The sequence below is a fragment of the Cydia fagiglandana genome, chromosome 25, assembly GCF_963556715.1.
Source record: "Cydia fagiglandana chromosome 25, ilCydFagi1.1, whole genome shotgun sequence".
NCBI lineage: Eukaryota > Metazoa > Arthropoda > Insecta > Lepidoptera > Tortricidae > Cydia > Cydia fagiglandana.
In genome coordinates, this window is record NC_085956.1 from 1,530,062 (window position 1) to 1,553,304 (window position 23,243).

The 23,243-nt window shown below is 36.0% G+C and overlaps 2 protein-coding genes across 3 annotated transcripts in view; one reads left to right on the plus strand and one right to left on the minus strand.

Annotated features, from left to right (window-relative positions):
• LOC134676999 (histidine decarboxylase) overlaps window positions 1–14,117 on the plus strand; it is a 37,927-nt gene extending 23,810 nt beyond the window's left edge. The window contains exons 9-19 of one of the 2 annotated variants that reach the window (XM_063535377.1): window positions 1,183–1,272; window positions 1,823–1,893; window positions 3,733–3,752; window positions 4,042–4,308; window positions 5,655–5,753; window positions 6,410–6,488; window positions 7,384–7,548; window positions 8,838–8,945; window positions 9,637–9,807; window positions 11,821–11,958; window positions 13,460–14,117. In XM_063535377.1, coding sequence (XP_063391447.1) covers window positions 1,183–1,272; window positions 1,823–1,893; window positions 3,733–3,752; window positions 4,042–4,308; window positions 5,655–5,753; window positions 6,410–6,488; window positions 7,384–7,548; window positions 8,838–8,945; window positions 9,637–9,807; window positions 11,821–11,958; window positions 13,460–14,043 — 1,792 coding nt within the window. In that variant the 3' untranslated portion in view covers window positions 14,044–14,117. The remainder of the gene's footprint in view (window positions 1–1,182; window positions 1,273–1,822; window positions 1,894–3,732; window positions 3,753–4,041; window positions 4,309–5,654; window positions 5,754–6,409; window positions 6,489–7,383; window positions 7,549–8,837; window positions 8,946–9,636; window positions 9,808–11,820; window positions 11,959–13,459) is intronic. The other variant, XM_063535378.1, reaches the window with a different exon arrangement.
• Window positions 14,118–21,700: 7,583 nt separating this feature from the next.
• The window catches only part of LOC134677129 (serine protease filzig), a 39,756-nt gene continuing 38,213 nt past the window's right edge, over window positions 21,701–23,243 (minus strand). Inside the window, exons 8-9 of the mRNA XM_063535588.1 lie at window positions 23,034–23,153; window positions 21,701–21,865 (exon numbers count right to left, since the gene is read on the minus strand). Coding sequence (XP_063391658.1) covers window positions 21,701–21,865; window positions 23,034–23,153 — 285 coding nt within the window. The remainder of the gene's footprint in view (window positions 21,866–23,033; window positions 23,154–23,243) is intronic.

The following is a 23,243-nucleotide window of genomic DNA, read 5'->3' on the forward strand; positions in this document are numbered from 1 at the left end:
GTCAATTAATAGATTTAGAAACGATATGGTTTAGATGTGTCAGTGTCAAAAGTGACGCTTTTTTTTAAGGACGGTCACATTTGACTCTGATATATCTAATCCATAACGTTTCTGGATCTATTAATTGACGTATCTTAAAGTTCGAATCAGGCGGGTCGCAAATGTGGGGTCAAATTCGTTCGTCTAGATGTTGATGTCAACTGAAGCCGTTCGTTCCCCGGGATCACGAAGCCTTGAAGATGTGTTTTGAAACGTCGGAGATATTTTTTAAGCAGTTGCATCTATGAGTTTTGAAATAGGCACCGCAGAAGGAATTATTGACATAACTTGAGACCTCGTAGTCTATCGTGAGCATCCTATATGTCGTGAACGAACAGATTGAAAAAGATGGGGCCAAGGATTGATCCTTGGGGCACCCTCTGCGGTATCCTCTTCACTTCTCCATGCATGGTCCTAAATTTTCCTATGAGGGATCGGTCTTCCGGGTAATTTTCTATTATTTTAATGACGTTGATAGGGACATCGGCATTTTAAAGTTTCTTTATTAGGCCTTTGTGGTTAATAGAATCAAACGCCTTGCTTAGATCCGTGCTTATCATCGATATGCTCTCTCCATCTGAAGGAATTATACGATTAATAACAACTAGCAAGACATATCGGTTTACTATGAACCACCGCAGAACGTCGAGTAATTTATAAAATTACCCATCATACACATTAGACACATTACGCGAGTACAAATTAGATAGTACAATGTTCCTTTTGAACAACAATAAAATGTACTTACTTAGTTAATATACCAAGCGTTTTCGAGCTACAAGCAAATAACTGAAAAAGAGCAAAACATTTTGCACACTTCCTGGGATGGAACAAACTAGGATTACATGCATTTAGAAGCTAATGAAGATTGAAGAAGAATAAGATGAATAATTTTACGGATATTTTTTTTTTCAATGTTAGTATGTGACACAACAGTTTAAATTCAAAGAATAAGATGATTTCCAGCTTGCTGGGAATTAATTCTTCGAAAAGTCTAATTTGATTGGCCTAATACGTGGGGCATACTGAAAGTTTCTGGATTCTGATATATGAGACGGCTTATTTTTTCTAAGTGGCTGGCCAAGCTCCAAGAATTTTCAGTATGCCCTAGTATACAATGAACTTTATTTTCTCTTTTCTCAGACACTGGATGAACGGGATAGAGATGGCGGACTCTTTCGCCTTCAACCCTTCCAAGTGGCTGATGGTCAACTTCGACTGCACTGCCATGTGGTTTGTATTTTCATCTTGTTAACCCTTTGAACGCCTGTCGTGTGCGGCGCGTCATCGTGAACCTTATGGCCTACCGCTTACACTTACGTACGAATTTACAAGTGCGACAGAGAGGCAACACGTAGAACGTTGTTCGCGGTAGGCCCTCTTGTCAGAATGCACGACGGTTGATATTGGACAGAGGCCGCGCGCGTCCGTTGACGTTTTTGGCGGTCAAAGAATTAATAGTAAACAGAGCCATGGTAACTATGCTAAAAAAAACACAATTTAAAGATAATGAAAAAATGGACAATAAATCACCCGGTTTGCCCCGCCACGTGTAACAGACGCAGGTGACATTAGTCTGTCTGTCACCAGGCTTTATCTCATGAACCATGATAGCTAGACAGTAGACAGTTGAAATTTTCACAGATGATGTATTTCTGTTGCCGCTATAACAACAAATTTTATACTAAAAAGTACGGAACCTTCGGAAGGCGAGTCCGTCTTGCACTTGTCCGGTTTATATTGATACCGTACAATACTGTAATGGTAAATTGAAAATTTTCAGGGTCCGGGACAGCACCGCTCTGCATCGGACCTTCAACGTCAACCCGATTTACCTAAGGCATGAGAATTCAGGTAAAACATATTTATTTGGAGGGTTTTTATGAATAGACCGTAATAAATTTGAACGGAAATAACGAAAAATAAGAAAGAAAGAAGGAAAAGAGGTATGTCAGAATCGTAGCAAGTGGAAATCCGTGGTCTCTGCCTACCCCACCGGGAAAAAGGCGTGATTATATGTATGTATAACGTAAAACTCAGATGGAAAAACAACGTTGAAGACATTTTAATTTTGCAATTTGTTTTTTACTTTCTTCTTCGTTCAAATTAATTAGGTAAGGGCTGAGTCTTATACCATCGCCCACTGTTCAGTCAAGGAATTTAAATTCCGACCCATTTCGTACTTTGTCACAGTGACAACCGTATGAGGTCTCTTAGCGGAAGCAGTTATAAAGTTGACCCAAAAATTTTTTATTAAGCTATGAGCTTCGTCACATATGTTCCTTGAGTAATTCTAAGCATTTCAAGCCTGGGAGGCAATAAGAAATGTGTGTCTACTCGGATTTGTAATGGATTCAAACTTTCAACCCCTTTTTAACCCTGTTAGGGGATGAATTTTACAAAACGCTGAAATTACTTTTCCTGTCTTTTAATAATATCCCCAAATACAAAGATTCAAGTCCCGCGTTCGAAAATTTTTTTGATATCCATACAAACTTTCAACCCCCTTTTCACCACCTTAGGGGATGAATTTTCAAAAACGCTGAAAATAGTTTTCTTGTATTTTAATAATATATTGTTTTACGAAGTTTCAAATTCCTAGCTTAAAATAAAACTTGAACCCCATACAAACTTTTATCCCCTTTTTAACCCCCTTAGGGGTTGAATTTCTCAAAATCGCTTCTTATCTCTTGTACACTTTATAAATTTAATCTAGTGTGCAAATTTCAACTTTCTATCTTTTGTAGTTTCGGCTCCGCGTAGCAAAAATCTCCAACCAAATTTTTCACCTTTTTACGTTTTTCTTGTAAAATTACTATGAAACTGAAAAAAACAAATATCAGCAATGAATTCTACGTCTTTGGTTTATACGAAAATGATACCAAACTTGCCCTAGTACCCACCAGGATCAGAATAGATATTTTTTAAAGATGACGGGTGGCGGCCGTCTCTGTACCCCACCCTCCCCCCCACTCCAGGCTAGAAATGCTTAGAATTACTCAAATATCAGGTGTGATGAAGCTCATAGCTTAATAAAAATTTTTTGGGTCATGTATGGCAGCGTTACATAACTGATTCCAGTATCTAGGCGGCTTTCATATTGATTGTCACTGTGACAAAGTACGAAATGGGTCGGAATTTAAATTCCTTGACTGTACATCGGTGGACCTTACGCCTTTTGTAATAAGGTCCACCGATGTACAGTTAGGAATGTTGCTGTCGTACAATTAGATTTCAAGATGATATTGATATACAGGATGTGTCTGACCATGGGGCTTTAAATCCAGGGTTCGATTCTACTCGCTAAACTGAGCTACTTTTATTATGGCACCAACCCCGAAAACACCAAAAAAAAATTGTACTTTTTCATACATTTTGGCTGATCAGATGTCGACGTTTTCTATGGAAAAGCCAAAAAAATTTCCCCGACTTTAGGGTTGGTCCCATAGTAAAAGTAGCTCAGTTTAGCGAGTAAAATCAAGCCCTGGATTTAAAGCTCCATGGTCAGACACACCATGTACATAGTGGTGGTACTAGTGCTCGACATGCTAATGCCCAATAGATGACACCCTGCTGTCACCTCTATTGACAATGACTTAAGTTTCAAGATGACATGTACTGGGACCGCGTCGACCACCAGTACCACCATATGTTTGATGTACTTTTGCGCTAAAAATTGTGTTTTTATTTCAGGAAAAGCTATCGATTATATGGTAAGTCGAACACATTTTAAATAATATATATAAAAATCTAAGACTATTATAAATATGTTTTTTTTTCCTTTTAAACTAATTACTATTTAAATTACACGGATAATTATCAAAGTTAATTAATAAAGAACATAATTTGATTAACTTGTATGTAATTGACCTATAAAAAGGTCTCCTGTTCCATTCTAATTTGAACTTTATGTTGACAACATAAAATTTAATTTCGCTTGGCAAGGTTTGACGTATGGGCGGCTAGAGGATAATTTTATTTTTGTCACTATTCAAATTATAGGTAGGCTCTCAAGTGTCAAACGTAAAACGAATGTTACGCACCAAAGAGGTTAAAATTAATGATGAAATCATCACGAATGATAAAGAACTGACAAAAACAAATGAAAACCTGAACAACGATGAAGATTTGCCTGATGATGGATTCAACAGCGGTGATTCAAATCATGATCTCTACGATGAAGATGAGGGTCTACATGGTTATGATAAGATGTCTCCTGGGTGCGGCGAGAAGATCCAGCTGGAGAATCCTGACAAGAAGGAATATTTAGTACGAAATGTTGATATTGGTGGTGGTTTTAATAACTTTGGTGGCGGACACATAGTACATATGAAAATGCTGTTAACTGATTAACTAACTAAATCAAATACTTTTGTACACAAATATGTTTCAGTACATTACTTTTCAAATCTTTCTACACTGACTTAAAATTATAACTACTTTGCTTAAGAATTTCGTGGTCAGTGGAAGGAATGTCGATCAATGTCGATATTTTTTAGAAATAAGCTACTTATTTTGATTTGAATTTCAATCAAATTTTGAAGAACAGAATTATTCAGATAAGAATTTTGGTTTTTGGTGGATGGTGGCGGGTTAGTATAATGGATGGGCCATGGTGATAAAGAGGATCTACATGGTTAAGATGTCTCTTGGGTGTGGGGAGAAGATTCAACTGGAGAATCCCGATAAGCAGGAATATTTAGTACGAAATGTTGATATTGGTTTTAATAACATTTCTGCACTGACTTAAAATGATGATGGAGGGAGTCTACAAGAAGATACAGTTAGAATCCTGATAAGAAGTAATGTTTAGTACGAAATGCTGATATTGGTGGTGGTGATATGGTGGTGATATTAACATTGGTGGTGGAATTGATACATTAATTTATAGAATATGTGTAGAGTTAAAAATAATATACGAGTACAAAACAACAACAAAATAAATTACTGCTGGTCCTATTTTGATTCCTTGTTAATTGAAAGCCGTTTTAAATTTTTTTAATTCGAAAAATTTAGATTTTCTGGTGGATGTGTTATAATTTTGTTCTACCTGATCTACAACTTAATTTTTCACACAATCGCTTAAATTAAATTATTATAGTTTATTGATAAAAACAAAGAAAGAAATAAACAAACATAATAAAACAAAAAAAATCTATAGATAAAAAAATTAATCAGTCTCGATTAAAACATCGCTTAAATTATATCTGAAAGCATGAATCATTTGGGAAGTACGAGTAGGTACTCCCATATATAATTTTCATAAAATAAAATTTAGTGGACCTTTTAACGGTGACAGTCAGTTTGGTGTAGTCGACTTAAAAGACATTTCAGAATTATCTGGTGGTCGGGTGGGGAATGACTTTGTCTAAATGGGCCCACTGATTAACAGTCCGCCGGACGGTATCGGCCTGTCAGTTATTCGGAACTGTCAAAATGTTGTTCTAACTGACAGGCCGATATCGTCTGGCGGCCTATTAGTCAGTGGTCGGCTTTAGACATTTCAGAAATGTATGGGTTGGGGAATGAGTCAGTGGTCGGCTTTAGACATTTCAAAAATGTCTGGTGGTCGGGTGGGGAATGAGTTTGTCTAAATGTTATTGTCTTGTTTTAAGCATTGGCAGATTCCCCTGAGTCGTCGCTTCAGGGCCTTGAAGCTGTGGTTTGTGCTGAGGAACTATGGCGTCACCGGTCTTCAGAAGCATATTCGAGAGGTAACTTGGTAATTTATAGTAGTAGTAGTAGTAGTAAGCACTTTATTTTATGTAAATCTGTTTTACACAACACAGATTTACATAAAATTTACAGAACTAAAGGTAGGCGAACTTATCCCTATAAGGGATCTCTTCCAGCTAACCTTCGAGCAGATGAGGGGAGAATTTAAAATAGGTAGACAATCTTACGTCTGTTACGTACTTATTTGTTATTTAATTTAAGATAATCTGATTTGTCATCATAATCAAACAAATTGCCTAAGTATCTACCTATCTAATCAATGAAAGGTCAAAAAATTTGAAAAAATAAAAATTCATTGTCAACATAACTCAAGAGTAGAACTTAAACTCTTTTGTTTTTTTTGGTTACTTGACTGGTAACTTAATTAGTAAATCGATCATATCAAGATCAAATCTTCACGGAGTACCTACATTTTTTTTAGAAATGTTTTTGAGGTTTCTATCGGTTACAAGAACTTTGTCTTTTGTCTACCATAAGTAAGTAAATAAACTGTATTGCTCCAATAACAATATTTTTACCATAAAAAATTACAATGAAAGTTAAGAAGAAATTTATAAAAATTATTGCTAAAAAGCGATCTCTTCCAGACAACCTTTGGGTAGTGTGATATTCAATCCGCGAGTTTTCGTTTCAGAGCGTTCGTTTGGCGCAGAAGTTTGAGGCGTTGGTTTTGGCTGACCAGCGGTTCGAAATCCCGCAACCAAGGAATCTAGGTAAGATTTTTGTATTATAATGAGTACTAGTTAGGGGTTGTGCACAAATCACGCGAGGTGTTTTCTGCTACTTTTTGACTCCCTCTCCCCCTTGGTGATATTTGGTGAGGTTTTTGGCTACCCCTCCCCCCGGACAACCTCACGTATATTTTTTTTAATTTTTTACATTCGACCTAATTTTAAGATAAATAGTCATCATCATCGTCATCATTTCAGCCTATATACGTCCCACTGCTGAGCACAGACCTCCTCTCATGCGCGATAGGGCTTGGGCTATAAGTAGTCCCCACGCTAGGCCAATGCGGATTGGGGACTTCACATACACCTTTGAATTTCTTCGCAGATGTATGCAGGTTTCCTCACGATGTTTTCCTTCACCGAAAAGCTAGTGGTAAATATCAAATGATATTTCGTACATAAGTTCCGAAAAACTCATTGGTACGAGCCAGGATTTGAACCCGCGACCTCCGGATTGAAAGTCGGGCGTCATATTCACTCGGCCACCACTGCTTATGAATAGTATTGTACATATATAGAAAACCTTGTTTATTTTTTTATTTTCGTTAAATAGACTCGCTATTTTGAAGTGCAGAGTGAAGATTTATGTTTAACGAAACCGAGAAAAAGTATATACCTACTCATGTGGTAGCTGTAAACATTTTGATAATAATTACTACAAAGGCCGAGAAATAGGGGATTGACGGAGGACTGTGATATAAAGGGCCGGCCCAGTGTGAAGTAAAGTTCAATGTACGTGCAACGTAACGAAGGCAATGTAGTACGAACATCCATTGCCGACGCGGTGTTTCGCAGCTTATCATTACGAGTACGATATTTGCACGCAATGTTTGAGAAAAATATTTTATTTTTATCTTTCTAATCTGGTTTTTTTAAGGCATGGTGGCCTTCCGCATGAAGGGCGACAACGCCCTCACCGAGCGTCTCCTCAAACGTCTCAACGCCCGCGGCTATATTCACGCCGTACCGGCCTGCTTCAAGGGCACATACGTCATCCGTTTCACCGTGACGTCACAGAGGACTACCAATCAGGACATACTTGGTAAGACAGTAGTAGGCAGTAGAAGAGAGAGAGGGCTACGTTCATGCCGTGCCCGCCTGCTTTAAGGGCACATACGTCATCCGTTTCACTGTGACGTCACAGAGGACTACCAATCAGGACATACTTGGTAAGACAGTAGTATAAGAGAGAGAGAACGGTGGTAAGAACGGTGTCTGAGTATAGTCGTTCGATTTGTAGCTGGCCTCGACCGGCTAATCCTTGTCTATTATTAAATAAAACCGTTTGTGCTACGGACCTGTATAAATAATGGTTCGGTCCCTTTAATTTAACCGGTTATTGAATTACAATGCCTATGGAAATTGCGTGGCCCATCTACGGTTACTGATTGCCGGCGAACCACGCTAAAGAACCAGTCTAAAATGATGTCACCGAGATGCCTAACAAAGAGCGCAGTTACATCGGTTTTTCGAGCGTTGGACTCGCTCGCGCCTGAGTGCCAATTAGAATCATACGACCTTTTTTTTTAGGTAGTAGCACGCGCGGTTTTACTTAACAATAGACAAAGGATTAGCCGGTCGGGGTCAGCTACAAATCGAACAACTATTACTAAGTTTAAGGGGTCAACCTGACCTAACCTAGCATCTTACATAGGCACATGGATAAGTGTGAGACCGACTACTAATGTATAAGCAGAACCAGCACCTATAACAGTTATCGAAAAGCGTAAACTATAGCAAAAAGAATAGATAGTATAGAGGGGTCCTGTCATTGTAAATTTTGTAGTCACTGTTTTACTGCCTTCTATCGACACACGACTAAAACTCAAAATGAAAACGTATAAAATTATCAAAAAAATTTATATATTATGGATAAATGATTTTATTATTTTTATATCATTTTGATCGATGTTAATTCACTGATATTTATGTGTTAAAATTGTTAAATATGAAACGGTGTCAAGCCATCTAGCCGAGCATAGGCTAAAGGTGTGTGCGGGATCTATCCGAGAATGACTTTTTCTTGATTTCCGAGGCACGTTTTTTCCTTAGACTTTATTCATCTTACACGAAGTTACATATGTCTTTGACTATAGTCTACAGCGAGTATAGTGTAGTGTAGTGGTAGAAGGACTACCTACAGCCTGCCACAAAAGAGTAGAAATTAAAAAGTCCCGTTCTTTTATATAAATTGATTTTAAAGGAACGACAGTGTTGCCACTTTTTAATCTCTACTGTTTTTTGCCAGGCTGTATGTATACTAGTAACCTTTAAGTAGTATAAATATTCATATTATTACTATTTATTGTACATATTATCTGTCTCTTTCAGATGATTGGAACGAGATTAAGAAAGTGGCTTCTGAGATCCTGATGGAGGTCTTCGGATCTGACAATGGCAACATCGTCGTGCACAAGAAGCCTAGGATCTCTCTCAAAGGTATATTTCGCATTTTATTATTATTTCATAATAAAATGCTATAAAGTCTAAACATATAATATATATGTTTAGGCAGAAGTTTTATTTATATCCTTTTTTTCCTCACAATTGTAATGGCGGTACAGCATTTACGAACTCATGTTAGTTAAGCCCTTGCCTGCGGCTTCGGGCGTCAATTCACACTCGTTTGAAAATTCTTGTTCATCGCCCTTAATCAGGCGTAGCTCACTCCGCGATTTCGTCGCTTTGCAACAGGTAGCTACAAGTACATCCGTCTCACACCAATTTTGGTGGCTAGCTATAAGACGTGCCTGGTGCTGTCGCCCCCTATAGTTCGTTTTTTTAGCATTAGAAAGAACTTGGAAGAAGATAAGCGATTTTGACATGTCTTTTAATTCAAAAACGCTTTTTAAAAATCACTAACTATTACTTATGAAAGCAGAAGAATATAAATGATCGTATTAGATTCATAATTGTTACATATTTGCAGTAACTTATTTTTAAAATGTGTTTTACAATTAAAAGATACATCAAGATTGTTTACCTTATTTCTAATGCTAAAAAAAACGAACTATAGCGGTCATATCTGTCCTAATCGTAACAGACGCGTTTAGTTAGAGAGTGAATCTTCTATACCTAGTACTATTATTTATTCTGTGCCTTAATACACATTTTGCTAATTTAATTACAGAGACTCGTGAGCTGAATGCGACCTTCGGCACCAGTCTACTCCTGGCCAACAGCCCGATGAGCCCCAAGATAGTGAACGGCACCCACGCGGCCATCTGCGACTATGAGCAGGTGCTCACATCCTGCGCGCAGACCTTCGCGCAGCTTAAGATGGAACCGAAGGACAGTCCTGGTAAGAGAGATTAAATCGCTTAGAGATAGACCAAGAGAAGTCTGCAACGATTTTGGTAGCAGTGCAAGTGTTATTTAGACGTCATAATTTCATAGAGGTTTGACGCTTAAAATAACACTTGCACTGCGTGTACTATCAAAATCGTTGCAGACTTATCTTGGTTCAACTCTATGTACACAGGGGCTTTCCATGAGCTGTCCCGTACAAACTAATCCGTTGCGTAATAAAATTGCTCTTTTTAAATTATTGTTTTCTTATAGGTTGGTCAAAAGAAAAACACACTTAGAAATTTTCCTTATAGCGGTTTTTAGGGTTCCGTACCCAAAGGGTAAAACGGGACCCTATTACTAAGACTTCGCTGTCCGTCCGTCCGTCCGTCTGTCACCAGGCTGTATCTCACGAACCGTGGTAGCTAGACAGTTGAAATTTTCACAGATTATGTATTTCTGTTGCCGCTATAACAACAAATACTAAAAACAGAATAAAATAAAGATTTAAATGGGGCTCCCATACAACAAACGTGATTTTTGACCAAAGTTAAGCAACGTCGGGCGGGGTCAGTACTTGGATGGGTGACCGTTTTTTTTTGCTTTTTTTTGTTTTTGTTTTTTTTTGCATTGTGGTGCGGAACCCTTCGTGCGCGAGTCCGACTCGCACTTGCCCGGTTTTTTAATAAGGCGAGAGACAGAAGGACGGACAGCGTAAACTTAGTAATAGGGATTTTATAGTTACTCTTCAGGTACAGACCCTAAAATAACAGTTATTTTAGGAAAATTTCTAAATGTGTTTTTCTTTTGACACAACCTACAACAGCAAATAATAAAAAAAATGTGTAAAGGTACGGAACCCATAAGGCGCGAGTCCAACTCGCACTTGGCAAACTTTTTTTCATAAATTTCTAAGCGAAGTTGATATCTGCTTATTTTCTCCCGCTTCATATTATTTTACTAACTCTAACTAACACTCCTTAAATCAATCAATCAATATCATTTATTTGCAAGAATACTTACAGCCTGGCAAAAAAAAAGTAAAAATTAAAAAGAGGCAACACTGTAGTGTCGTCCCGTTCTCTCATATAAATTGATTTGAAAGGGACGACACGACATCGACAGTGTTGCTACTCTTTAATTTCTACTCCATTTTGCCAAGCTGTAACTATATCTTTAAAGTTACAGGATGTTCTTGTAGAATATCAGAATTCTAATTATACATTTTGAACTTTTTTTTTTTTATTATGCATGGGTTTACTTATGGCCACAGACTAGCCGAGGCGTAGACGTGGCCTACGATGGAGCGAGCTCGCCCAGAAGGTGCCTGTTCACTCTTGATTTGAAGGTTGCCGGGTTATAAGAGCACGGAAATATAGACGCCGGCAAGGAATTCCATTCCTTGGCAGTGCGCATAAGGAAAGTAGAAGCAAAGCGCTTAGTGCGAACTGTGATTAAAATGAAGCTTTTTGACCCACCTTTTCTTATTTTGCACGCATTAACATTCCTGATGTTGATCACGTCGATGATATTGATAATGATTAGAGATGGGCCGAATATTCTGTAATTCTTCGGTATTCGGCATATTTTTCAATGTTCGTATTCGGTCGAACGGCCGAATATTTACCGAATAAACAATTTTTTTAAGGGCGTCCGCTAGTTCGCGCGGATGCACTTCGCGATCAGAGGGCCTACCGCGAACCACGTTCGACGTGTTGCCTCCCTGACACACTTACGTACGAATTTACAAGTGTGACAGAAAAGCAACACGTCGAACGTGGTTCGCAGTAGGCCCTCAGGCATGAGACGTTTCAGTTTCTTTTCATAAACATTCCCGGTCGATCGAGAGGAGAAGGGTTAAAAACAGGTTTTGAGTGCAGACCACGGACCTGAATGAACTTGTTTTCAGCGTTTTATGTAGTTTTAGTCCAATCAAATATTCGGTTCGGTATGAGCTGAACCGAATATTCGTATTCGGCAAACTCCATATACAGCCCATCTCTAATAATGATGATGATATAACCAGAGATGCGTCGTCGCATCCGCGCGATCAAGATGTGCGGGAAGAAGCTCTCCCTGGACTCCTGCATGGACATGGTCCAGGGGATGATGGTGGAACAGTCCCTCCCACTCTGCCACGAAGAGGGGGAGGATGTCTCTAACGGTTGGTGGTGGTTTCTTTCACTTGGCTATAAAACTGGACTAACAGTTCGATTTTTTTAGCATTACAAAGAACTTGCAAGAATGTAAGCGATCATGACATGTCTTTTAATTGAAAAACGCTTTTTATAAATCAAAAACTATTACTTATGAAAGCAAAAGAATATAAATGATCATATTAGATTCATAATTGTAACATATTTGCCGTAACTTATTTTTTAAATGTCTTTTTCAATTAAAAGACACATCAAGATTGTTTACCTTATTTCTAATGCTAAAAAAACGAACTATAAGGCTCGGCCAAGACATTAAGCGACTTGCGGGAGCGATAACCATAGGTTGGAGACAGGCACAGCGATCGGACCTTTCGTTCCCACCTGTGGTTGTCGCTGCCGCCGTCGCAAGTCGCTCAATGTCGTGGCCGAGCCGTTAAGAGGAAAAAGAACGGCCGCTCTCCGTACAAACGTAGACCTCGATTTCCTCTTTGGATATTGATATTCTGAAAAATACTTTAAATTACTTATTTTAATCATAGCTATGTATACGTTTGATTTTTTTAGATTTTTTGATTATTGTAAAAAGCAGATTTCAAACAAAATTTAAATGCTCCTAAAACTTCGAAAAAAAATCAAACTTAGATAGCTATGGTTGATACAACAAATTATGTCAAAAAAATTTCAAAAATGTTGGTATCCAGAGAGAAAAATGAGGACTACGTTTGTATGAAAAGGCGATTTCGCGCGGGCCCTCCATCCTCGTCTTAATGCATGTCTTCTTCAAGACTTTTGAGACTCATGTTTATATCTTTGTGTTTTGTGTATTCGCTATCTAATTCAGGCTTTTTAACATTTTTTTGTAATTATACCTACACTTCATAGCATCAGTTCGGTTGATACTTTTTATTACATCACCTTTTAATTCTGATTAAATATGTATAACCTTCCGCTCTGCTGTTATTGTCGCTTATCCTTTTATTATTTGCTGTTGTGTTGTTTTGTTTTGTTGTGTGTTTGTTGTTTTTTTTTTTACTTATTTTGCTCATTGTATTCTAGGTGAGAAAGTAAACAACTATGGATCCAAATAGATTAATGTGTGAGTAGTTTTGAGTTTTTGGTGGTTGGCTCTTAATATTAAGTACGTATTTACCTAACTTTAAAGTTTCTTCTACCTACTGAGTATTAGATTATACTAGATTTATATTTTATTCAGCATTATGAGAGCTTCAAGTTCATTTATTGTTATTCTATCTTTATTTTGCTGGTAGTGTTACTATTGAAATCGAAATCCTTAATTGAGTCTATTTGACAGTAATGCAATGCCCATGTTAAGACCAAATATATTGAATAGTAACCTTTTCATAATATAACATACCTAATCTATGAGTAATAAATATGTTAACTTATTTAATATTATAATTTTGTTTAACTAATACATAATTATTAACTTTAATATATTATATTTTTCTATTGACGTCGTTTTTTTCTATAAAGTAAATTGAACTCCAGGATCGAGCCCCGGTGACAGGTCCTCGCTGTCTCCTTCACCTGTCACCATCAAAGCAGACGCCAGCCCGGAATCGAACCAGCTACAACTCCCCACCAGGCAATACCGCTCCAAATCCGTTGACGTCTCCTTAACTGGTCTCAAACTCGACGACGCTAAAATAACCATTGATGTTAAAAACAATGAAATAATAATAACACCTACAGGCTCAAAAGCTATCACCGATCCAATCAATGATACACAGAAATCAGTACACTTCAGCGATCTAGAAGAAAAATTAAACATTGGAGACAAAATCACTCAGGCATTCGAAAATTTCCAAGACGGTCTGCAAATGCTTAGCGAATTTAGACCGAATGACAATGAAAATAAAGTTGAAAATAAAGATGAATGTGATACTAAACTCACTATTAGAGGCCCCGGTAGTTATATTAAGAAGCTAATTCAGCAGTTTAGTGAGGATCCTTTTGGAACTGAAGATGCTAAGCCAGAAGCTGATAGAGGCAGCTCAAGCCAAACGATAAAGGAAAAAGCTGACGCTATTTGTAAAAAATGTCTACATTACAAGGGTAAGATGTCTAAGTAAATGTGTAACTTGGCAATAATAATTACGGCAATGGAAACGGTGTGTTTAAATGTTTAGGTAAACTAAATATCGAAAAAAAATTTAGATGTCGATTATTTTGCAATGTGATTTAAGTTTTAGATAATACAGTTAAATTAATACAATATTTTAAATCGGTGTTCAAAAATGATATAAAAATATTATTTCGTCGTCAAATATTGGTATAGTTCGTAGCTTTGTAACAGAGCTCGACGGCTAATCCTATTGTCTATTGTTAAGTAAAACCGCACGTGCTACTTACCTGCAAAAAGGGTCAATTATTCTATTTGGCACCTGAGCGTGGGCTAGTCCAACGCTCAAAAAACCAGTGTAGGTGCGCTCTCTGATAATCTCGATGACACATTTTAGACTGGTTCTGTAGCGTTCGACTCGCCGGCACTCAGTAACCGAAGTACGCAGGTTTTTATGCAGGTGGTTGTGGCACGTGGCACGAGCGGTTTTACTTAACAACAGACAATAGGATTACCTCGAGCTTTATTAGAAACCAACGAACTATATCATTTTAAGTTACACGAAGGAATTCGAGTAAGGCAGTACATATAAGTATATATAACTTGAATGTCGTGAGTGAAATATACTCGATTATATTTGATTTTTTTTTCACATTTAGAAATGTTTCGCTTATAAGTGTTGTAATATAGCTTACTGAGCTAAGTTTCTTAAATCTCTTCAAAATAATATTGTCGATTGTATATTCAACGTATCGTAGCCAGAATTGTTAGAAAAAGGTGTTGTTATTCTAATTCATAAGTGCATTAAACTCGTTCAAATATTAGTAAGAAGACAATTTATAGGTACCGAAGCTTGCGCTCCATGAGTCGTATTCTGATTTTAATTACAGGTTATGAATTTGATCTACATTTGCTATGGATCTGTGTGATGCCGTGAACTATTGTTTAATTATGTATATCGTCGCCTAGTACCCATAGTACAAGCTTTGCTTAGTTTTGGGCTAGGTTGATGTCTGTAAGATTGTCCCCAAATATTTATTTATTTCTGTGGTCCCATAAGTAGTTCGCAGAAAGCGTCTGGTCAACGTAACTGGTGACCGAAGAGCTGGCGGCTACCTCGCACAACGTATCAGTATTGCGACACAGCGTGGAAATGCCGCCAGCATCCATGGTACAATGCCTCAGGGGCCTATTTTAGATTTAAGCTAGTTATTAATTTCGTTTTATAGTACCACTGTATATATCTTGTATGTAAATAAATGTTTTTTTTATTTCTTGTTTAAAAAATAGATCAAATTGATAACCTGTTACTACAGACATATTTTTGCTATTATTCCGTTGCATTATCTAGAAATAATATAAACATATATGTAGGCCTTGGAGCAATACCGGCTTCCGAAGATGTAGGCTTTAATTAAAAATATCTAACTAAATAGCAGCTAGTGGTGGTACTATTTTTTGCTGAATTTCAGCACAATTAATTAAGTATCAAGCAGAAACGACAGCGGAAGATGCTATTAAACTTAGAAACTAATTAATATAATATTAAATATTCGCTGTATTAGGTAAGGTCTTGGTAGCTCAGATGAAAGAGCAGCGGGCTAGCGATCTGGTGGTCATGGGTTCAAGCCACCCAAGACACAAATTTTCTATTTTTAATTTGTTTCTAAGTTTATTCGGCACAATTTCATTTTACTTACGCTAAACAGAATAATGAGGGTTTCCGCGATCGAGTTTTTCACTAGATGACAGCACCGTGGCGAGAGGTCTAGCTGTCATACTCCACCAATCATGTTTAACCATGTTTTTTTTATTGGTGGACTTTGACAGCAGCTGTCAAAAAGACCTATCGTCACGGTGCTGCCATCTAGTGAAAATCTCGATCGCGGAAACCCTCATTACATGTTGCCGCTTTATTGAGTACATGTACTCACATTTAATCGTTTAAGTGCCTATGAGAATACATTTGATAGTAGGTATATTAGATAAAATTGTGTAGGTTATAATAGTGCTTACAAAAAAAATCTTGGTACTTATTTCTGTAATGTAAAATGTATAAAAAGCAATTCGATAATTGCAATAAAAATGCCCCAAAAAACTTGTAATGTAAGCTTAGTTAAATGGGCTGGGTAGAAAATATAGTTATAATATTTATGAATAGGTTAACAAAGCACAATATTTTTATGTATATATGTTGTTAAGTCTTTTTTTGTCACTTTAAGCGGTGGTTTTGCATTATATTAATTTAAAAAACCTAAGCTCCGAAACTAATAATTATATATTGTATAGTTATTTAATGCGTGGATCAATATAGAATATATACCGGGTGTGGCCTCTAACAAGAGCAAATAATTAAAACATAGATTATACTCCTCAAACGGCGACACTTTTGTTCAACAACTTTTAAAAATTATGTAATATTTAGACTCCCTATCTTTCATACAAAATAAATATTATTTTCAATGGACGCCATGGCCACGCCATATCATTGTGATTGACGTTGCTTGTCACGCCTTAAACATTACAAAATTCGCAATACATTGCGTCTTAGAATAAACTTTAAAGTGTATTAAAAATCAAACCACAAGTAATTTTTAAAAGTCGCTGAACTAATGTTGGTCAATATGAGGAGTACAGCCTACGGTTTAATTTTTTGCTCATATTACAGGCAACACCCGGTAGATAGACAGATATAACACTCTTTATTAGCACACCTCATAAAAATATTTTATTTAAGATAGAGGCATAAATATATTAATAATTATTAAAACATAATGAACTATCAATGTTTAAACGCAATGTAACGAATTCACTTTGGTTTTAAAATGGCATTTAATATTATTTTACTTTTCACTATTCCGTCAAAAATTATCTAAATATATTTATATGCTTAATTACATGTTTATTTTTAATAGTTCACGTGACTTGAAAACTTTCAAATCGATATCTAAATGTAATCACTGAAAATTAAATGTAAATGTTTACTATATATATATATATATATATATACCTAAAATATATAATCCTAAATGCATATTTACAAGTTTCAACCGCATAATTTAAATACATTTACCCACATAATCACTGTTAAACTATTTGAATATAATATAACTCATGCTGTATTGTGATTCAAAATATATAATAATATTTAAATTATATACGTATAATTAATGAAAATCTATTACTTATTTAATATGCTGTTGTGTGAGGTTATTTGGAAATTACGTGATTGTTTAAAATTAATTAAATAAATTATTTTAAAAAACATTGAGAAATAATAATTGTATGACATATTTTACACAAATCGACCTAGCCTCACAATTAGCTAAGTTTTGTGGCAATATTTCTACCTGTGGAAACTTGTAATTGGCTTACTGTTTCTATGTTTTTACCTAACTTGTTACTCTTGCTGTAAGTTTTCCAAACAAATAAAATTAAATAATAATTATCATTAATTCTGACTTTTTAAATAAATAAAAGTTTCCAAATAACCATATTCAACAATAATTTGTATATTCTCAAACTCAAACTGCTGTGCTTTATCAATAATGTAGTTAATTCTTGTATTAGAAATAAGATAATTTACTTTAAGTGCATAAATAAAATCATAAAAAAATAGCCACAAAGTTATTGTCAAAAAGCTTATGATGTAGATTAGAGATTTGTGGAATATATTCGATGCAAATGATTTTGTGTTTTATTAAATTGCACTGGTATTAATTTATTGCCCCTTGTTAGTACATACAGATCCAGGTGGGGTAAACACAGGGTAATTTCTGGGTCGTGATCCAGAACCACTTTTTCTGACTCTGTAAATGATCCACATTATCATATGGTAGTATTTGATTAAAAGATAATTACTTTAATTATTCTTATTTTTCAAGTAAAATTAATGTTATACTAAGTAATTATTAGCACCCTATGACTTTTGACATACGCTGTATGAAAAGCGAAAAGACGTCACATTGAGTAGGGTCACCAAATTGTATGCAAAAATGTTTTTTCCTACTTGTCATCTGGAAAAAAATCATCATTATTGGTGATAAACAATAATTAACAACATCATTAGGCTCATCTTTGGATTCTGTATGATGTCTGGTTCTCTTGCTCCACGACCCCGAAATCACCCTGTTTAGACAAGGGTAAATATAAAACAAGGGTAAATATAAGACAAAGTTTTTGGGTGTTAAAATTTAGTCTTATTTTTACCCGTAACTATCTTATATTTACCTCACCTGACCCTACTTATCTGGGTGTATCCACCAAGTTTTATATTTTTAATATTTAAATAATTTGATCAATCGATCAAATAACTTAAATCAATTAAAACATGCTGACAGTGACAGCCAACATTAATTATGAATTAATAGAAAAGAGTACACTAATAAAAAAACAGTTGTATTTGATTATTTTAATAAATGCATAACAGTCGTAGGATTATTAACATTGTCTACTTATTTTTAATTCATAAATTATTGAGCGTTTCATATTTTTACATAACATATACATTTTCTATAAAATGTAAATCCGAAATGGTACCTATATTTTTATGAACTTTTATAGCAAACAAATTATTTGAGTACTTTAAATAATTCATGAGATATATTAATCATGGAACAATTATTTTCGAATAAATAGAAAATATAATCGTTGTCGAAAGACATTTTCAAAAATAACAAAAGCTGACAGGAACAATATTTAAATTAATATTATTATACATTTTCAGTTCTTAAATATTAATTATATTACTATTTAACAATAAATAAATGCATTTTAATGTACAATAATTACTAAAACTACTAAATATACAAATGTATATTACAAATGCAGAAAATGACACAGTAGAAAGTGTTTTAAGATCAAATGTTTATATTATTTAAAAATGCCCAAAAGAAAAATACGCGTAAATTAATTATATCAAAAAGTTATTTAAAAAAATATACATGAAAAATTTTATCAGTTTAAATAGAGAGATTAGAGAGCTGTTATTCATAAATACAAAATTTCATTAATTTAAAACACGTAATCTGAAAACACTTTCATTTATTTACAAAATAATTGCATAGTCTCATTAAAATTATATAAAAAAACAATTTAAGGGTGGGTGGACAAACGTCATTTTATTTAAGAATAATTTAAAATAATTGAATTTTTATTAACACATTAATTAATGATACGAATGCTACTTAAGAATTGATTCTTATTATTTCATTTATGTCTCCTAAATTTGGCAAAACTGAAATAAGTATTTACGTTGTACGATACACGTGTGAAACGGTATTTCCTTTTTTCCGCACTTGTATCGTAAATAACTATTGTGAAACCAAAAAATAATGACTAGAGGGCGGAGTACCGGTGGCAAATTTCACACAAAAGGTATGGAGTCGTTTTTATAATTATTATTTTAGGCTTGAATAATAAAATTATTCATTTACCTAATGTACTTAGTATGGTACCTACTCGTAAAGTGGAAGTAAGTACCTAACATTTATTTTCATAAATCGATTTCAGGAACACCTAAATATTATGTCGTAAATGTTTTGGGTTATTTTTCAATTTCTTTTAACAAAGTCACCATTCATCGATATAATATTTTTTACCATATGCAACCTTTTCAAAAAGTTACTAATTTACAAATTTATGAGACATTTAGAAACTAATAATGTCTAGTATTTAGTACCTAATGATAATGTTTTGATAAGAAAACATATTATTATGTATTATAGATATTAACAACATATTACATTATATTTGTATGCTCGTAAGATAATTTCTATAAGTTCCTAAAATTATTATGCAAAATTAATCATTTATTCGTTATTTATTTAATCATAAGAATACTTAGGCGACTCCATACCTTTTGTGTGAAATTTGCCACCGGTACTCCGCCCTCTAATAATGACTTCAATCAGAATTGTCAATAACGTAAATAGCATAAGTCTGAATGACAAACGATCATGGTGTCAAAAATACTAGATATTTTTTTAAATGAAGTTCTCTGCATGGTTGAGGCTTAACACTTTGAATACCACGCGGTGTGCGGCGCTTCATCGTGAAACTTACTCCATCTTCTGTTTTACTCCAATGAAGGCGTAATTAGAGTGACAGAGAAAGCTCGCAATTTACGAATTTCGATTTTCGCGGTTATAGCCCTTGTCGGAATGTACGAAGGTTGATTTTGGGCTGTAGCCTCGCGCGTCAGTTGACGTCTTTAAAGGTCAAAGAGTATGAGATGGCGTTGCAGTGTAGATTCGTTTTTTGAATAGCAACCAGTGTTTTTCGTTTCAAATCTAAATGAGGGGTATCTTTCCAAAAGGGCGTATGTCTCTATGGTCACCATACAAATAGAGTCGGACCAAAAAAAGTCTGCAGCGGATTTGATAGCCCACGCAGTGCAAGTGTCATTTATATGTCAATATTTCATAGAAGTTTGACGTTTACAAATAACACTTTCACTGCAAGGGTTATCAAATCCGCTGCAGACTATTCTTGGTCTGACTCTAAGCCCTTTTGAAGACTCCTCAAATGCTTAAAGACGAGCAGGCCTTCCATGGTTCAATACGGGTTCTTGTTAACAATTTTTTTTAACGTTTTAACTTGTCATTTTTAGACAAATTTGCCATGAAGATGCCGGGCATAGCGCATTTTATACCGTGTGACATCTGGCCCGCACAATAAAGTTTACCCAAAATTCCGGTAGATATCGCTGCACAGAACGAGGCGATTTCTGAATTCCGATAACGATATTTATACAACGCTTTTACTTATGTGACGTTATCTACGAAAAGGCTGCTCGCTGGGATGTGAAAGTTTCTAAAAAGTTGTCACAATTTTCAGGAAAAAAACTTTTTTTATAATTGGAAAATTTCGATAAAATTTCTCCGAAAAATTTCCAATAGGAAAGGACCATGGGCAACTTTGTATGGAGCCTGGTCCAAAAACCAATAGAAAAGAGAGTTAGGTCATTAGATAGGTATCTATATGTACTTCATTTCGTTATATGGGCACAAAGCGGAATTCCATTGCAGAACTGAGATATTGGTATTTTAGTCGAAATGTCGTCACCCTTATTACCTGGGCAATAGAGTCCAAGTAAGTAAATCAATGCTGCAGGGTAGATATTCGCGCACCGCCGTGCGGACGCGGCGTAGGGGATTGTCGCGCGCGCCCGGCGGTGAACTGTTTTGCCTAGGTAATAAGGAAGAAGACATTTTTACTATAATACCAATATCTCAGTTCTGCAATGGAATTCGGCTTGGTGCCCATAGAACGAAATTAAGTTCATAGAAATACCTATCTAACTACCTAATTCTCAACTCTATTGGTTTTTGGACCATTTTGACGCATAATCCTTTAGCAATTTTGGTAACTCCGACGGCACATCGTCAGTAGCCGCATTTGCATTGGAACAATATTCTCTTTTATAGTTTCCCCTCTGGGTTGGAAGGTCAGATATCAGTCGCTTTCGTAAAAACTAGTGCCTACGTCAATTCTTGGGATTAGTTGTCAAGCGGACACCAGGCTCCCATGAGCCGTGGCAAAATGCCGGGATAACGCGACGAAGAATATTGAATAATGAATCTTTATATGATTACCATGCATTCTTCCACCGAAAATTGGTTTGAACGAGTTCTCTTTCATAGATAACATCACATATGTAAGGTTCCTCAATGCACTCCGGTGATGCTTCGCAGCCAAGGCTTGTAGAAGGTCGTCCGCATGTACACCCCGGGGAGGTATGGCGCCGCGCACTTGATGCCGTGGGAGACGGTGCCGACTAGCTGCCAGCGGCCATCGCCGCGTTGGAGGACGAGAGGCCCTCCGCTGTCACCCTGGAATATAAATCACATATTAATATAATATTTAAAACCTTCCCCTCTTCTTAAATGTGATGATTTAGGTGTGTGATGTGATGTGTGTGTGTTCTTTTTAAATGTGATGTCTACCCCAAACTTTTCCATACACTTTTCGTCAGGTAGTTGCCCAAATCTCTGTTTTGACATTTTGCTGGGACATCAGTTAGTCGCGACCACGACCAGTGAAACTTGTTTCGAAACGTCGGTAAATAAAGGTAATTGAATAAATTTCGCGTTAGACCCGTCTATAAATGTGATTTAATATGTGTTCACACATTGATGATGGTGGCCTAGCTGTAAACGTGGTTTTAACCCAGAAATCGTGGTTCCAACTCTGGTACGGTAGTTTCTAGCCCCCTTAAGGCTAATTTAGACGATGCGAGAACTCGCATGCAAGTTTCATACCATTGCGGGATTTGATAGATCGGTTGAATTGGACGTAATCCACAGTAAAATAGCATGCGAGTTCGCACGCCGTCTAAATCAGTCCTTATTCATAAACGTGCTACAAACCTCAATTAGCTAATAATAGTTTGTCTTTATCTGTCATTTTGACTTATGTATTTGTAAGAAAGGGATAAAATATAATTTAACTAAATCAGGCCCGTAAAGTTTTATGAATAAGGGGGTAGGAACTTTCTAGGTATCGAGGGTAAAGGTATGAAAAAGTGTCCGTCATAAAGATAGGACAGACGGGTCAATGCATGAAATTCTTCGTGCTTAACTAGTTTAGCTAATGATTAATTTCCTCTTTTTGAGTCGAAAGGTCAGATGGAAGACGCTAACGTACAAATAAGCATATGTGTTGAGTGGATCCTCCATTAGGGGAGACCGAGGTGAGTTGTGACAGAGAAGAGTTGTGACAGAGAAGAGTTGTGACATCGTCGATTTTTTGGAATCTATTAACTAGAAACTAGGTCGCAATAGCGCGCGTTTGTTAGTTCAAGTTACGAGCTAACAAACGCACACTGTTGCGATCTACTTTCTAGTTAATAGATTCCAAAAAATCGACGATGTCTCAACTCTCCTCTGTCACAACCCACCTCGGTCTCCCCTACCTAGCTGGGCCAAAAAATCCGGTGCAACGCCAGAAAAAGATAATTACTAGATGACGCTAGCTGTCAGGTTTCCAATAAGTACTTACTTCACAAGAATCCTTCTGTCCGTTGGCGTATCCTGCGCAGAGGAAGGAGCTGAGGATCTTCTTCGAGTGTCCTGCCGTCTGGAACATCTCTTGGCACACATTGTTTTCTATCACTGGTACCTGGAATGTTCGAAATTTTGGTCACACGCCTGGGTATGTCTATTTATTTTAAGAGAAAGAAATCGAACCTAGCATGAAAGTTTGAATAAA